Genomic DNA, 17,676 nt, shown 5'->3' on the forward strand with positions numbered 1-17,676 from the left:
GAACCGCTCGGCCAAGCGGCTGGCGCAGGTCAAGGAAAGTGGTATGTGTGTGAGTATTATCCCGTAGAAAACACCACTACACCCGGGGGGTAATCACGAGAGTGCTCCTCCTCTGCCGGCCGTTGTGGCCGAGCGGTTCTAGGCGCTTCAGTCTGGAACCGCGCTGCTGCTACGGTCGCAGGTTCGAATCCTGCCTCGGGCATGGATGTGTGTGATGTCCTTAGATTGAAGTAGTTCTAAGTCTAGTTGACTGATGACCTCAGATGTTAAGTCCCACAGCGCTTAGAGCCATTTGAACCAATTTTGCTCCTGCTCTCATACGAAATCGCACCCCAGACCATAGATCTAGGTGTATCTCCAGAGTCATTAGCCCGCAATCAGGTTTGTTGCAGGGCCTCAACTGGCCTCCTAACCAACACACGGCCATCACTGGCACCGAAACCGAAACAGCTTTCAACAGAAAACACAACAGAGCTCCCTGTTGGCACCACAGAAGTAGCAAATGGCGGTGGTTTGGGGTCAGTGGAATGCACGCTACAGGGCATCTGGCTCGGAACTGTCCTTGCAATAACCGATTCGTAACAGTTCGTTGCGTCACTGTGTTAACAACTACTACTCAAATTGCTGCTGCAGATACAGTACGATGAGACATAGCCATGCGCTGAACACGATGGCCTTCCCTGTCGGTAGTGCCACGTGGCGGTCCAGAGCCCGGTCTTCACGCAACCGTACGTTTTCGTGACCACCGCTGTCAGCAATAACGTACAGTGTCTACATTCCAAGAAAGGAAGGAAGATTGGATTTAACGTCCCGTCGACATCGTGGACGTTACAGACGGAGCACAACATGAGATGGCGTCAAGGATGAGGAAGGAAATCAGCCGTGCCCTTTCAAAGGAACCATCCCGGCATTTGCCTGGGGCGATTTAGGGAAATCAAGGAAAACCTAAATACGGATGGCCGGAAGCGGATTTGAACCGTCTTCCTCCCGAACGCAAGTCCAGTGTGTTAACCACCGCGCCACCTCACTTGCTGGCTAGATTCCAGCCAAGTCTTTCTGCAATGTCGCAGAAGAAATCCAGGTCCTTGTAGCCCTATTATACGATCTCGTTCACTGAGATGTTGATAACGGCGTCTCTGGCGGCTTAAAGGCATTCTTGAACAACATCAACTCACCACGTACAATCCTAAAGGTAACTAACACTCACGACCGTTACAACATGAACTTACAGAAAACTTCACTTGCATTATCACAGTAGCGCTACTAGTTCCACTCTTATGAGACTGGCACGAAATTTAATAGACGTAATCTTTCATATGTAGAAACACGCCCGCCAACATTCTTTTATGACACAAATCTCTTTCTTGGTGTTGCGATTTTTTTTCCGTCACTGTATTTAAATTTTAGTTCATTGCTGTTTCAGCCTCTTTTATCCAATGACACCTGGACAAGGCAAGATATTCCGTCCTCCATCCTTTTTTCACAATTTGTTCCGCAGTCACCTCACCCCAAGGAAGCTAGATAGAACAGTTACTCTTTGCAGTATTTATAAACTGATCTACTGCTGATCGTCGAAAGGTCATGAGGCTGTTTTTGGATGATGCAGTTGACTATGAAACGATGTCCCCGTCAGAGGACTAGTGAATTGTAGAAAACCTGCAGAGCATCAGTTATTGATGCACAGAATGGTAGTTGAACCTGCAGGTAAATAAATGTTATCTATTGCTCATAAACAGACGAAGAAGTTTGCTACTGTAAGTTTATACTATTGACGACAAACCACTAGAATCAGCATCTGCTGCAAAACTTTATGTAGTAACCATCTTCAATGACCCAAAGTGGAATGACTACATGAAACAAAATGTAGGGAAAGCAGAAACCGAGTTGAGAGTCATTGGAAGTATCTTAAAGAAATGTTCTTCATTCACGAAAGAAGTGGTTATCAAAGCACTTGTTCGACAGATTCTTCAATACTGCCCAACAGTCTGGGGCTCTTACCTGGCTCGATTAACAGAAGAAACGGAGAGGAACAAGTTAAGAGTGGTGCGTTTCCCTCTGGATCGTTTACTCGGCGGGAGAATGTTACAGAGATGCTCAGTGTCAGATGCTACAAGAGTGACGTTGTGCATTACAGATAGGTTTACTTTTGTTATTCGTGGAGAGTACGTCACTGGAAGAGTTGCGCGACGCATTGCTCCGACTTTTAGATTTATTTCTCTCTTTCTCTCTCTCTCCCTCCCTCCCTCTCTCTCTCTCTCTCTTTGAGTCATCAGTCTTCTGATTCGTTCGATGCGACCAGCTACGAATTCTACCAACCATCTCAGAGTAGCACTTGCAACCCACATCCTCAATTATTTGCTGAATGATTCCAATCTACGTCTCCCTCTACAGTTTTTGCCCACTACAACTCCCTCTAGTACCACTGAAGCAATTCCCTGATGTCTTAATAGGTGTCCTATCATCATGTCCCTCCTCATTGTCAGAGTTTTCCACATATTCCTTTCCTTTTCGATTCTGTGCAAAATCTCCTCATTACTTACCTTATAAGTCCACCCAGTTTTCAATATTCATCTGTAGCAGCACATCACAAATGCTTATATTCTCTTCTTTTCCGGTTTTCCCACAGTCCATGTTTCACTACCATGCTATGCTATGCTTCAAACGTACAGTCTCAGAAATTTCTTCCTCAAATTAAGGCCAGTAATGTCCTTTTTGCCACTGCTAGTATATTTTTGATGTCCTCCTTGCTCCGTCCCTCATCGATTATTTTGCTGTCTATGTAGTAGAATACCTTAACTTCATCTACTTCGTGCCCATCAATTCTGATGTTAAGTTACTCGCTGTTCTCATTTCTGCTACTTCTGATTACTTTAGTCTTCCTTCGATTTGCTCTCAAAGCGTATTATTTACTCATTAGACTCTTCATTCCATTAAGAAGATCATGTAAGTCTTCTTCACTTCCACTCAGGGCAGCAATGTCATCAGCGAAAAATATTATTACTATAATTTCGCCTTCAATTTTAATGCCTCTCAAGAACCTTTCCTTTTGATGTGCAGATTGAACAGTAGGGGTGAAAGACTATATCCCTGTCTTACACTCTTTGTAATCCGAGCACTTCGTTCTTGGTCATCCATTCTTATTATTCCCTCTTGGTTCTTGTACGCATTGTACTTTGCCCGTTTGTCTCCATAGTTTATTCCTATTTTCTTCGAATTTCGAACATCTTGCATCATTTTATATTGTCAAACGCTTATTCCAGGTCGACATATCCTATGAACGTGTCTTGATTTTTCTTTAGTTTTGCTTCCATTACCAACCGCAACGTTAGATTTGCCTCTCTGCCGCCTTTACCTTTCCTAAAACAAAACTGATCGTCATGTAATACATCTTCAATTTTCTTTTCCATTCTTTTGTAAATGATCCTTGTAAGTAACTTTGATGCACGAACTATGCGATAATTCCCACACTTGTCAGCTCTTGCAGTCTTCGAAATTGTGTGGACGATACTTTTCCGAAAGTCAGATGGTACATCGCCAGATATACTACACATAGTCGTTTTGTTGCCACTTCCCCCAATGATTTTAGAAATTCAGATGGAATGTTATCCATCCCTTCTGATTTATTTGATCTTAAGTCATCTAAAGCTCTCTTAAATTCCGATTCTAGTGCTGTACCTCCTATCTCTTCTAAATCGACTCCTGTTTCTTCTTCTATCACATCAGCCGAATTTTCCCCCTCATAGAAGATTTCAATGCATTCTTTTCACCTATCCGCTCTCTCCTCTGCATTTAACACATTTTTAATTTCAACGAAGGTTGTTTTGATTTTTTATATGCTGAGTCAGTCTTTCCGACAATCATTTCTTTTCTGATTTCTTCACATTTTTCATGCAGCCATTTCGTCTTAGCTTCCCTGCACTTCCTGTGTACTTCACTCCCTAGCGACTTGTATTTCTGTATGCCTGAATTTCTCTGAACATTTTTATATTTTCTTTTTTCATCAATCAGCTGAAGTATTTCTTCTTTTACGCATGGTTTCTTCTCAGTTAGCTTCTTTGTTCCTATGGTTGTATTTCCAACTTCTGTGATTGCCCTTTTTAGAGATTTCCACTCCTTTTCAAGTGTAATGCCTATTGAGCTATTCCTTGTTGCTGTATCTATAGCCTTAGAGAACTTCAAGCATATCTCGTCATTCCTTAGTACTTCTGTATCCCACTTCTTTGCATATTGATTCTTCCTGACTAATCTCTTAAACTCCAGCCTGCTCTTCATCACTACTACATTGTGATATGAATCTATATCTACTCCTGAGTACGCCTTACAGTTTAGTATCTGTTTTCTGATTCTAACTGAAATCTTCCCATATCATCCGGCGTTCTCCAAGAATACTTCCTCCTCTTGGTATTCTTGAACAGAGTGTTCGCTATTACTAGCCGAAATGTACTACAGAACTCAAGTAGTCTTTCTCCTCTCTCATTGCTTATCCAGGCCCATATTCTCCTGCAACCTTTTCTTCTACTCTTTCCCCTACAACTGCATTCCAGTCCCCCATGACTACTAGATTTTCATCACCGTTTACGTACTGTATTACACTTTCCATATGCTCAAATGCTTTCTCTATCTCTTCATCTTTGGCTTGTGACGTCACGTGTATACCATACCTGAACTATCATTGTCGGTGTGGTTTTGCTGTCGATTGTGATAAGAACAACCCTATCACTAAACTGTTCACAGTAACACATTCTCTGCCCACCTTCCCATTCATAACGAATCCTACTCCCGTTATACTATTTTCTGCTGCTTTTGATATTACCCTACACACATCTGACCAGAAATCCTTGTCTTCTTTCCGTTTCACATCACTGACCCCTAATACGAGGTGTGGAAGTATGAAACCGGAATTTGGTTGCAATAATTACACGTCTGTTGTTTAAAATTGATAAAAAATATTTCATTCAAAATAATCTCCATTGCTATTTAACCTTTCTCCTACCTCTCCAGTAGGCTACGAATGCCACGCCAAACAAACAGTCCTTCTTTTGAAGAGAACAAGTCAGTTATCCATTGTCGTACATTTTCATACGAACTGAAGCGTTTTTCAGCTAGGGCGTGTTCCAATAATGCAAATAGATTATAATCGGTCGGATTCAAGTCTGGAAAATAAGCCGCACGCTCTAATATTTCCCAGCTCAGCATCTCGATCGTTTCCCTGACCTGTTTTGCTGTGTGTGATGGGGCGTTATCATGGAGCAATATGAATTTGTGTTGCTTTTTTCCATATTCCGGTCGTTTTTAACATAATGCTCGATTTAAATCGTTCATTTTCTGTTGGTAGCGATCAGTGTTAACGGTTTCACCAGGTTTTAGCAGCTCATAATAGATGACACCCTTCTGATCCCCCCAAACACAGGGAATTGTCTTCTTTCCAAAGCGATTTGGCCTTGTAGTGGTTTGCCTGGATTCACCCATGATTTACGACGCTTAGGATTCTCAACATATATCCATTTTTCATCACCTGTCACTATTCGATGGAGAAACGACTTTCTTTTGTATCCGGTGAGCAGCATTTCACAAGTGGTCTTCCGAGTTGCTTGCCGTCTTTCATTCAGTCCACGCGGAACGCATTTTCCCACTTTCTACACATTTCCCCTAGCTTTCAACCAAGTTTCTGTTGAGTTTGAGTATCATCTTCATCCAGTAAGGCCTGTAATTCGTTGTCTTCGAACTTTTTCGATTGTTTCCCGCGCTCGTCTTTCTCACATCAAAATCAACACTTTTGAATTTTTTGAACCATTCGAAACACTGTGTTGTCCCAAGAGCATGTTCGCCGCAAGCTTCGACATGCATTCTATGCGATTCTGCAGCAGTTTTCTTCAAATGATAACAGAAAATCAATGCTGTCCGCAAATCGAAGTTCGTAGGCACAAAATTCGACATGTTTACGGGGTTGAAACAGATACCGATGTGTGGGACTTGGGTTACTGTGTGTTTAAATTCGTCATCAGCCGTTACAGGAAGCAGATGGCACTGCAGAAGCGGTCTCACGAGCCCTACACTGCCGGCTAGCACCATCTGTAGGGAAATTCCGGTTTCATACTTCTACACGTGGTATATCTAGATTGAGCATTTGCATTTCCCTTTTCATATTTTCTAGTTTCCCTACCACGTTCAAGCTTATGAAATTCCACTCCCTGACTCGTAGACCGCTATCCTTTCGTTGATTTTCGGTCTTCTTCTTATGGACACGTCTCCCTTTGCAGTCCACTCCCCGAGATCCGAATGGGGAACTATTCCGCAATCTTTCGCCAATGGAGTGATCATCACGACACCTTTTTCACTTACAGGCCTCATGTTCTGTGTGTACAAATTATGTTTCTTTACTGCAGTAGTTCTCATTGCCTTTAGCATCCTCACGCCGTTGATCATTGCTGATTCTTCCGTCTTTAGGAGCAGTTTCCCAGCCCACGGACAAGAGAGTGCCCTGAACCTCTGTCCACTCCCCCGCGCTCTTTTTTAAGGCCGTTGGAAGAATGAGGGTGACTTCTTATGCCGGAAGTCTTCTGCCACCAATGCTGATAATTACCCAAAGTTTAAGCAGTGGCGGGTTTCTAAACCCGGACTAAGGACGTTTCGTTTACTTAGAGTTAACATGGATTTTTACCCGACAATCATCCTTTCCATGCTCCATTCGTGAATGGAACAGGAACAGAGTGGTGATGGGGAGGGCGGAAAAGACTGCAGACAGCTGTTCCACAAGTACCTTCCAGCATACACCGTTAGGTGGCTGCGGAGTATAGATGTATATCTTGACACTCAGGAAATTATTTCTATTAATGATCCATGTAACGCAGTTTATAAAAAGCTAACTTTAATTTTAGGTGATCAGCGCCGGCTCTCGCGCGCTTATAGCTAGGTATGCACCAGATACTACTTTTTTTTTTTTTTTTTTTTTTTTTAATCTCTAGAGAAGCGTTCGTCATACTGCGGATCGCGGGCCGCATGCCGCCCGAATCAAGCTTTCGCGCGGCCCGCGTTTCTCAGCCGTATTTTATAATAACAAGCATCTGGCAAGTAACATCCGGATCCAGGAACTTCAATTAACATTAACAGCTCCTTAGGAGTGTAGTTTACTCGTTCAGTAACAAACAAAAATAGTTACAAAGACAGTAACATTTTAAGGTCTGATTAACTGACGTCTCTGAATTCGGCAATGAGTTGAGTAAAGCTGGTCACTCACCTCAGGGGCCGAGAGGTAAGTAGGGCTGCCACTGCGTCGAAGGACGTAGGAGAGGAAATGTTTTATTGTTTGTCTTCCAGTACTGACAACTCACCGGTGTGTGCTCTTCGTACCAGTCAGATGCTGTGGTATTAATTTTGACACAGAAGTAACCTGGATTCGTGAATAACTATTATAGAGATGGTCATCTTCAAATGCAGTACAGTTTATAGAAAGGAGTACGAAATTCAATAAAGGCTGTTGTAATACAGGTTGAGACGAGAAGGACTTTCCAAATTTGGAATGATATGGAAATTTATTGAGATAACTTACAAAATTGGTAGACGTGTCATTCTTTAGCAAACAACCTCAAGTTCGATTCACGTAGTGCATCAGTACCTCATTCCGCCACCAGGAGCACCAGCGAAGTGCACAGTTAATATGGCTGCTTTCACCGACGCGGAGCGTGCTCACTGTGTTTTGTTTTGATGAAACGAACTCTGTAACAACTGCTCGGCGTAAATTTCGCAACGGATACGCTAAAGAAACTCCAAGCAAGCGTACAATTTACTCTTGGCCAATAACTTTGTAGAAACACTGCGACATGATAAATCACCAAGTCGCCCGCATGTTAATGAGTATGTCGAACAGATTAGGGAGAGCTTTGCCCGCAGTTAACTAAAATAAAACGCCATGTGCGTCTCGCGAGAGTGGCATTCCACAAAAGACTGTTTGGCGAGTACTGCGTAGACGTTACTACGTGAAACTATACAGAGTCACAACAGCACAGCTCATCAGTGATGCAGATAAGGTTGCTCGTGGGGAATTCTGTGCAGAAATTTTGCATCGGATGAAGGACGACAGGACATTCCTAAACACAATAATCTTCAACGATGAGTCAATATCTCATATCAATGGCCTACTGATCACCAACAACTGCAGAATATGGAGCAGCGACAATCCATATTCAACGTTCATAACAGCCCCAGAGTCAATGTGTTTTGTACTCTTAGCAAATTGAAAGTGTACGTCCATTTCTTCTTTGTGGAGAAAACTGTTACTGGTATTTTATATCTGGATATGATTGAAAAGTTTTTAATTCCACAGATCGATAAAGATAAGATGAGATGGTTTACCACCAGCAAGACGGAGCACCACCTCCTTTCCTCGCGGAAGTTCGAGGTTTCCGTGAGAGGCCAATCGCATGGCCTTCTCGCTCTCCAGGCTTCACTCCACTGGATTTCTTTCTCTGGAGTTTCATTAAAGACCGTGTGGATGTTCCTCCCCTAGCAAACAATTTAGCTGACCTGAAGAACACAAAAAACGCAACAACATTCCGACAGGCAATTGCAGTCTCACAACTTCTGACTCACCGACGTTGGCAGTAGTCTGAAACAGAGAACAGTCGACACGAAGGGTTCTGAATGGTGACAGCTCCACGATCAGTTGTTGGGCGCACACACTCAACGTACCGCGCTTTTATTACAGCTACACTCCTGGAAATTGAAATAAGAACACCGTGAATTCATTGTCCCAGGAAGGGGAAACTTTATTGACACATTCCTGGGGTCAGATACATCACATGATCACACTGACAGAACCACAGGCACATAGACACAGGCAACAGAGCATGCACAATGTCGGCACTAGTACAGTGTATATCCACCTTTCGCAGCAATGCAGGCTGCTATTCTCCCATGGAGACGATCGTAGAGATGCTGGATGTAGTCCTGTGGAACGGCTTGCCATGCCATTTCCACCTGGCGCCTCAGTTGGACCAGCGTTCGTGCTGGACGTGCAGACCGCGTGAGACGACGCTTCATCCAGTCCCAAACATGCTCAATGGGGGACAGATCCGGAGATCTTGCTGGCCAGGGTAGTTGACTTACACCTTCTAGAGCACGTTGGGTGGCACGGGATACATGCGGACGTGCATTGTCCTGTTGGAACAGCAAGTTCCCTTGCCGCTCTAGGAATGGTAGAACGATGGGTTCGATGACGGTTTGGATGTACCGTGCACTATTCAGTGTCCCCTCGACGATCACCAGTGGTGTACGGCCAGTGTAGGAGATCGCTCCCCACACCATGATGCCGGGTGTTGGCCCTGTGTGCCTCGGTCGTATGCAGTCCTGATTGTGGCGCTCACCTGCACGGCGCCAAACACGCATACGACCATCATTGGCACCAAGGCAGAAGCGACTCTCATCGCTGAAGACGACACGTCTCCATTCGTCCCTCCATTCAAGCCTGTCGCGACACCACTGGAGGCGGGCTGCACGATGTTGGGGCGTGAGCGGAAGACGGCCTAACGGTGTGCGGGACCGTAGCCCAGCTTCATGGAGACGGTTGCGAATGGTCCTCGCCGATACCCCAGGAGCAACAGTGTCCCTAATTTGCTGGGAAGTGGCGGTGCGGTCCCCTACGGCACTGCGTAGGATCCTACGGTCTTGGCGTGCATCCGTGCGTCGCTGCGGTCCGGTCCCACGTCGACGGGCACGTGCACCTTCCGCCGACCACTGGCGACAACATCGATGTACTGTGGAGACCTCACGCCCCACGTGTTGAGCAATTCGGTCGTACGTCCACCCGGCCTCCCGCATGCCCACTATACGCCCTCGCTCAAAGTCCGTCAACTGCACATAAGGTTCACGTCCACGCTGTCGCGGCATGCTACCAGTGTTAAAGACTGCGATGGAGCTCCGTATGCCACGGCAAACTGGCTGACACTGACGGCGGCGGTGCACAAATGCTGCGCAGCTAGCGCCATTCGACGGCCAACACCGCGGTTCCTGGTGTGTCCGCTGTGCCGTGCGTGTGATCATTGCTTGTACAGCCCTCTCGCAGTGTCCGGAGCAAGTATGGTGGGTCTGACACACCGGTGTCAATGTGTTCTTTTTTCCATTTCCAGGAGTGTAGTTTACTGGGAGATCAAAACTTACTAATTTATTTAGCTTACCGATAAATATTAAGGTCGGTGCATATGCAGACCACAGTGCCGCCCTACAATGTCAATATTGGCGCTTGATCAAAAATGTCTGACGACCATTACTCTAGAGTCTTTGGTACTATTCAAAACCAGCAACAAACCATTTACTTTCGCCACAGTGTGACCAGAGTCAGACTCACCATGTCGGGGAAACCGTAGTAATTATGCACGAAGAGGAAGTTCCTCCACATGTGTCTCCTGCAGAGCTCGGCGTGGTGCCCCAGCAGCGGCTTCCACAGAGGTCCGGAGCCGAGCCGCGGCAGCACGTGCGTGCTCACCAGTATCGTCGCCACCAGGCTGGGCAGCAGCCTGCGAGCAGTGTCTTACTGTACTTGGTTCATGTTCTATTACCGTTAATTCTACACGGCCCGCCTAAGTGATGAATGACGCCGTCTGGCTGACTGCTAAGAGTAAGCCGTTTTGTAATTTACAGGCAGCGTGCAGGTCACTTAATTGTATTGGTTGATGACTATGATGAGAGAAAGGATAAGGTGACTTAGAATCGTTTGGTTCGATCCTAGCAAGCGGTGTAAATCAAGCAGGCAGCTTGAACGTCGATTAGGCAAAGCTTATCATGGTAGTATATGTGAACAAGAAGGACCGTAACAGAGTCGTGGCATTAAATGGAATGTATTATGTACTACGGATTTACAAAGAAACAGCAAAACTAATATTAACCCTTTAAATCCGAAGGAAAGAGTGCACTAGTGTACAATATTAGATTTCACATGTGATGAATCACCAGTTAAAAATAGAAGTAACAAGATAATATCAAGGATACATCTATAGGGTTGCGACGAAAGAGAGAAAGAGAAATACCGGCATTAAGGAGAAGCCGTGGAGCCTGGAGGCGAGTTGCGTAGACTGTAGGCCATCGCATCTCAGTGTTATGCAAGCGGTGGCCAACGATAGTATGCTTCCGATTGCGTAAAGCATGTAGATCATATACGTCTCACGGATAGTCAACACCATGCTCGATTTTCAAAAGCTCTCTCTACTCCTGTAACTGCGAGAGGCCGTAGGGCCGAACTTTCCCCAACACGCCGCCTATCACTAGGTCCTCTGTGAAGTGCATTGACTACGTAGACGTTTAGGGTCAGTCCCGTCACAAAACAGTAGAATATCAGGGAACGTATTGTTTCTATCACCAACGTAACAGGGTGTTGCCATAAAAAACTTCGTTCTGACTGCTAGCAACCTCCCAGGAAGGTATCTCCGGTCTCCTGGCGTCTTTCATCCAACCAAGGATATCTCTAACGACGACCATCATCTTGGCGACCACAATTCAAAAGACGCTGCGCTAAAACTAAACTGTTCCAAAATTACTGCTGAATAGAGGGAATGTTGATATGTAATTTCCTTCTCTGTCTCGTCGCGAAGACACAGAAATTCGAGAGGCAATGTTTTTAATTATAACTTGTAACTTAATTTTTTAACAACATACCGCGTGTTTCGAAATGAATATAGTAGATTTAGGTTTCTATAGCATTCTTACATTCGATTCACAAAGATAAATAATACAGACCACAGTTTATGTGCCAGTTTTGCAAACTAAATGTTGCTGCATGATTTTCTGGATCGTATCGTCTTCAGCCATGAATTGACTTTTCACCTAAGTGAAAATGTGAACCCACACAACGTGCACGTCTGGGGTTCATCAAATCCACACGATATGGTACAGTTGCCTCCCCTAAACTGAATGTTTTTTGTAGCACGTTCCAACTGAAAGTTTATGGTCCTTTCTTTTTCGGTGAAGAACCTGTAACTGGCTAGGACTACGGCTCTTTTGTGCGATGGAAAAGGCTGAGCGACAAAACTTTTTCTGGCAGCAAGGCGGCGCTCTGCCTCAGTGGCATAACTTAGTACAACGCTGTACGTGACCGCAGGGTTGGCCGATCTCATGCCACGTGATATTTAACTTTGGGGGTTCAGAAAGGATCATGTTCAAGTGGCTCCGCTTCCAGCTGGACTACCCGGCTTAAGAAACACGATTGAAGTTGCTGTTGCAATAGTTACTCCAGACAAAGTGACCAATGTGCCTACAATGAACATTTATGAGAAAACCGTTTGAGTTGCTCTTTTTTATGTATTATTTATAACTGTAAGTTGATGTAATAAATGAAGCGCTAAAACCCAGATATTCATTTCGAAAAACTAGTATGTGCAGTATAACAGACTGCCAAGTGAAACTCCCACTAGGACGGACAGACGGATCAGCTGTAAAGGCGTCATAAACCCTCACTGAATAAGATACTTTGGAGAGATTTGGATTTTAAACCAGCACTCCACAACAGGATCTGGTGATTATGACCTGCACGCTGTCACCTGTTCTTCCCCTTGTCAGACATATAAATGGTTTGACCACATTTTTACACGACAGGATTGCAGCTGACTGGCTCCAAGTCTAGCACCAACTTCGGTTATAAATGCTGGTCGCCTAAGTAATACATGGTAGATGAGAAGCGAGCATTTTGATGGGGTACAATAAGCTTATCTTGCCACTGGACATGTTGATTGTAACATCACTGTCCCTGCCACAATGACAGATGTAAAGCTCCTCATCTGCTTGATAATGCCATTTCTTGTCCATTTTTGCCGCTATTGGACTACCAAAATCAAGTGCAAGAGACTTACATAGGAAACTCTCATCGCTAAACCTGACCATGTGCCTAATACGACACGTGTCTCTTATACAAATTTCGAATATTAAATTTAGGTCATTACAGATTGAAAAATGTCACTTTGAAATAGAAAGAGTACAGGTCAAATTAATTTCTTTTATAGTTCGCCTTGTACATAACACATTACCCTAACAATGCCTATCCTTATCCAGCCTCGTTTAACAGTTATGGTTGTTTCACATTCACGCTGAACTAACCATTGCTACATTAGGTTACACATTAATTAAACACATAATCACTGATCACAGACCGAGCGAGGTGGCGCAGTGGTTAGACACTGGACTCGCATTCGGGAGGACGACGGTTCAATCCCGCGTCCGGCCATCCTGATTTAGGTTTCCCGTGATTTCCCTAAATCGCTCCAGGCAAATGCCAGGATGGTTCCTTTAAAATGGCATGGCCGGCTTCCTTCCCCATCCTTCCCTAATCCGATGAGACCGATGACCTCGCTGCTTGGTCTCCTTCCCCAAACAACCCAACCCAACTGATCACAGAAGCATTTTCATTTATGTTCTAGCTATATGTTTCTCCTTGACAATTATACCGATTGTCAAACACAACACTGTATCAACCACAAATCTCTTAATTACTCCCATGTGCATTTCCGTGAAGTAACTGAATTAATAAAATACTGTTCTTCTATAAACTGATCTGAAATTTTCAACTATTAATTTCGCATTCTACCATATTCTTTCTATTACTTATCCTCCACACATCTACATGTGACTGCTATTTGCAGGAGCCCAATACAAGCTGTACTACATACTATTCATTAACGCACAAATATTGTCTTAAATGGGTATAGCTGTTGTACTGAAAAAAACTTCATACAGTCCTATACATTCCCCTGCAAATCTTTCCAGTTTCGTTTTTATAATGTGTGTGTGTGTGTGTGTGTGTGTGTGTGTGTGTGTGTGTGTGTGTGTGTGTGTCTGAGAGAGAGAGTAGTTGAGCGAGTGGGTATACCAAGGGGGGGGGGGGTCAAAAATAAAAAATTTTAGTTTTGAGTCTATGTTATAGAGAACTCTTTTCTAAATCAAAAGATGTGTAATACTTGAACATTTGATTGTTTTTGCCACCTATAAAGTTGATTGAAATATTTAAGTACTATAGATCTGAAACTTGCTTAATGGCAAGTTTCTCCTCCCAAGTTCTGTAGATATAACACTATAATCCTGAAAGCTGTTTCTGATGATTCTATGGCAAAAGCTGCAGAGGAGTGTACTTCTGGTAACGATGGGTATAAAGATATTATTGCTGCTTTTGACGGATTGTGAAAACTGTGACAAGAGCTATCAGGGAGGGTACTGTTAGATGAGAAAACTTTCAAAAGGAAATGAAGAGTAACAGATGGTAAAATAGATAAACTTAAGACACATTATGGCATAGCCATAAGAGCTATGGCGATGAAAAACAGATAAAGGAGGCAGTGTGGGCTACTTATTTCCATAAATTGTCTGCAGAGAAGGATGCAATGCAATGTATTGTGCCCATAAGGTTTATATTCTTGGTGTGGCTACCAAGACAGATATCTGGAGGAGATAAGTACTAACACCAACATTCCTTAGCACCAGCGGTGATGGATGTAATGAAACCCACACTTACAATGACAGAATAAACTCGCAACACCAAAAGAAAATTAATATAGACTAACTAATTTCAGAAAAAAAATTATCTAGGTAAGACATTTAAGTGATAAACATAGTGCGACATAAGCCATTTTAAATGTGAATTGCATGTACAGTAATAACTTGTGTAACTGGCAGAATTTTGAATGTAAGCATGCAAATGTTAGTGCATAGTTTTGTACAGGTGCCAGATGTCAGTTTGTGGGATGGAGTTCCATGTCTGTTGCACTTGGTCGATCAATATAGGGATGGGTAATGCTTGTTGTGGATGGCAGTGGAGTTGTTGTCTGATGATGTCTCACATGTCCTCGACTGGAACATATGTGGTGTCACAAGTTGCGACATTGTCGCAGATTAACACAGTGATCCAGGAACGATCCAGGAAGGATAGAATGGATCTCTTTTATTTCCACCAATGATAACAAAAATTTTGGTCCTTAGACTACCAGTTTCAGTCATCAATAACTATGTTCAGTAAAACATAGGTAATGAAATACAACTAGTTATCAGATTATGCCTTAGAAAAATAAAATGTGTCATAACGAAAACTTATTGTTTTCATGGATATGAAAACATGTGCTTAAAATATGATGAGGCATACCTGTCTTATAACATGTCTAAAGGTAATAAATCCATAGTGGCAGCGTCATAAAATATACAAAAAATCAGTACAGCATCATCGCACACGTTTAAAACATGATGTAAACTAAACTACAGATCTGGCGTCATACTGTCTATCGCTACTGGTCGTAACAAACTACAATGCAGTAGCTACAACATATGTTTGTGTTGTAAGCTAGTTAGATGTTGCTACAGTGAGTCTACACCTATTCGTCAATTACAGAAAGGAATATATATTATCTGATAAGTGAAGAGTACAATAGGTAAATCGATAGTAGGTTCGCCAAATGTATGAGGTATTACAGGTTTTTCTTTCCTTTATTGATTTTCGATTCCTCCCCCCCCCCCATCCCCCACCTTGAAAGGGGTGGGCTGACAGCAACTTTACGCTTCTCTACAGCCGATAGAAAAGTTAAACGCCGGCCGCGGTGGTCTAGCGGTTCTGGCGCTGCAGTCCGGAACCGCGGGACTGCTACGGTCGCAGGTTCGAATCCTGCCTCGGGCATGGGTGTGTGTGATGTCCTTAGGTTAGTTAGGTTTAAGTAGTTCTAAGTTCTAGGGGACTGATGACCATAGATGTTAAGTCCCATAGTGCTCAGAGCCATTTTTTTAGAAAAGTTAAACAAACAATGGTGAGAGAACAAACAATATAAAAAAGGCGATAAAACAGTGACTGTGTGAATAACAGTAAAATGGCGGAAAGTTGCGGAACTTAAAATACAAAAACACGGAATTGCCGATGCAGATGAAGACACACAGGAAGGAGACAAGCACAATTAAAAAACACTTTGACAGTCAGGTTTCTGTTCACACGAGATAAAAACACAACAACTAGCGACAGTATGGTGGCTGTTCGCAACACGGACAGGGGATTCACAACACTGAACACCCACTTAAAACAGCACTGTAGAGGCTACACAATGGCAGAGGGGCAGGACGACCCAGACCGATAAGGGCGAAAAAGGGAGGAGAGGAATGTTAAAAAAAGGGGGTAGTCGATGGAGGGAGGGGACATAGAAGAGAAAGGGAGGCTGGGCAGATGCGAGAAGGAGTGGGAAATGCAGTGGAGGGGAGAGCAAAAAAGACTTGGGGGAGAGAAGGGAGGCAGAAAGAGAGTAGGCAGGGAAAAACAGGATGGAAGGGGGGAAGAGAGAGCTGGGAACAGGGCAGAAGAAGGGAGGGGCATGTGAGGATCAGAGCTGATAGGAGGGATAAATGGAGGGAGAGAGGGCGTCGTCTGGGAGGGAGAGTCAATGGAAGCCACGGTGGGAAAGGAGATGAAGGGTGTAGAGGTGGAGGGTAGGGGGGATACAACAGTAAAGGTGCGGCAGAGGGCAGGGGTTGGAGAGGAGAGGAGCCACCAGGGGATGAGGGGCATCAAGGCGGCAGGAGGTGTAGAGGACATGGATATGTTCCAGGAAAAGGAGCAAATGGAGGAAAGGAATCAGGCCATAGAGGAACTGCGTGGGGGATGGGAGGCGGAGTGCATGGTGCTCGAGATCCTGGAGGGACTTAGGGAATGTGAGAGAGGGGGGCGGATATGCAGGCAGGACTGTCATAACAGAGGATGGGATGGATTAAGGCTTTGTAGGTGTGGAGGATGGTAGAGGGGTTCAACCCCCATGTCTGGCCAGAGAGGAGTTTGAGGAGTCGGAGGCTGTTGTGGGCTTTGGACTGGATAGAGCGGAGACGAGGGATCCAGGTGAGATGACGGTCAGTGGTCAGGCCAAGGTAGGTGAGGGTGGGGGAAAGGCTGACAGGACGAACGCAGGTGGTGAAGGAGAAATCAAGGAGCTGGAAGGAGCGAGTGGTATGACCTACGATGACTGCCTGGTTATTACAGTTGTAATGGGTAACAATTAAAACGACAAATAATTAAATTTAAAATTGTTAAAAGGAAATTATTAAGTGATAATTATGATTTTGAGATGCTCTTGTGGTCATTTTAGATAAAAATAATAACATACTCAAGAACAAGCTGATGGAACTAACAAAATATCAAAGTTTATAGGATAGCTAAGGAAAGAAGCGAAAAATAATGAAAACAAAAGACTAAAGTAAGTAATCACCGACACCTGTTGGCGTAGCTAGAGGGCATGACAAACCTTCAGCACTCCGTTCCAAGAAAAGTACAATAAAATATTGTAACAGTCACTTAATAACATTATCCTGATAATCAAACGCATTACATAAACAGAGAAGGGAGAATCACATGCGAGAGTAAACTAAAGAATGTAAGGAATGGAGCAGATATGTGATGCACGCCGTTGTGTTGGCAGAAGAGCCAACACCGTGTTACTAGAGGAGGCCGAAATGCACACGTTTAAGCTCACGCAGGCTGGCGTGAGGAGGGAAGAACTATACTGACGTGAGGTCTGGATCATGACAAGAAATTAGAATTCAGAAAGCGGACGTAATTAGTTAGATGCTTAACTTTAATCCATTAATGATGAACGTCGCTCTTGAAGGTACATGATTCACAATATCATCTGTTCAGAAGACATAGTAACTGAATATGGCGCCTTGCTAGGTCGTAGCAAATGA

General features: G+C 44.0%; 1 protein-coding gene across 1 annotated transcript in view; it reads right to left on the reverse strand.

Moving 5' to 3' along the window:
- LOC126095513 (regulator of hypoxia-inducible factor 1-like) overlaps positions 1–17,676 on the reverse strand; it is a 250,030-nt gene that overhangs the window by 110,401 nt on the left and 121,953 nt on the right. The window contains exon 8 of the mRNA XM_049910298.1: positions 10,343–10,511. Within this exon, the coding sequence (XP_049766255.1) occupies positions 10,343–10,511 (169 nt within the window). The remainder of the gene's footprint in view (positions 1–10,342; positions 10,512–17,676) is intronic.

The sequence above is a fragment of the Schistocerca cancellata genome, chromosome 8 (genome assembly GCF_023864275.1).
Source record: "Schistocerca cancellata isolate TAMUIC-IGC-003103 chromosome 8, iqSchCanc2.1, whole genome shotgun sequence".
In the NCBI taxonomy this organism is placed as follows: Eukaryota; Metazoa; Arthropoda; class Insecta; order Orthoptera; family Acrididae; genus Schistocerca; species Schistocerca cancellata.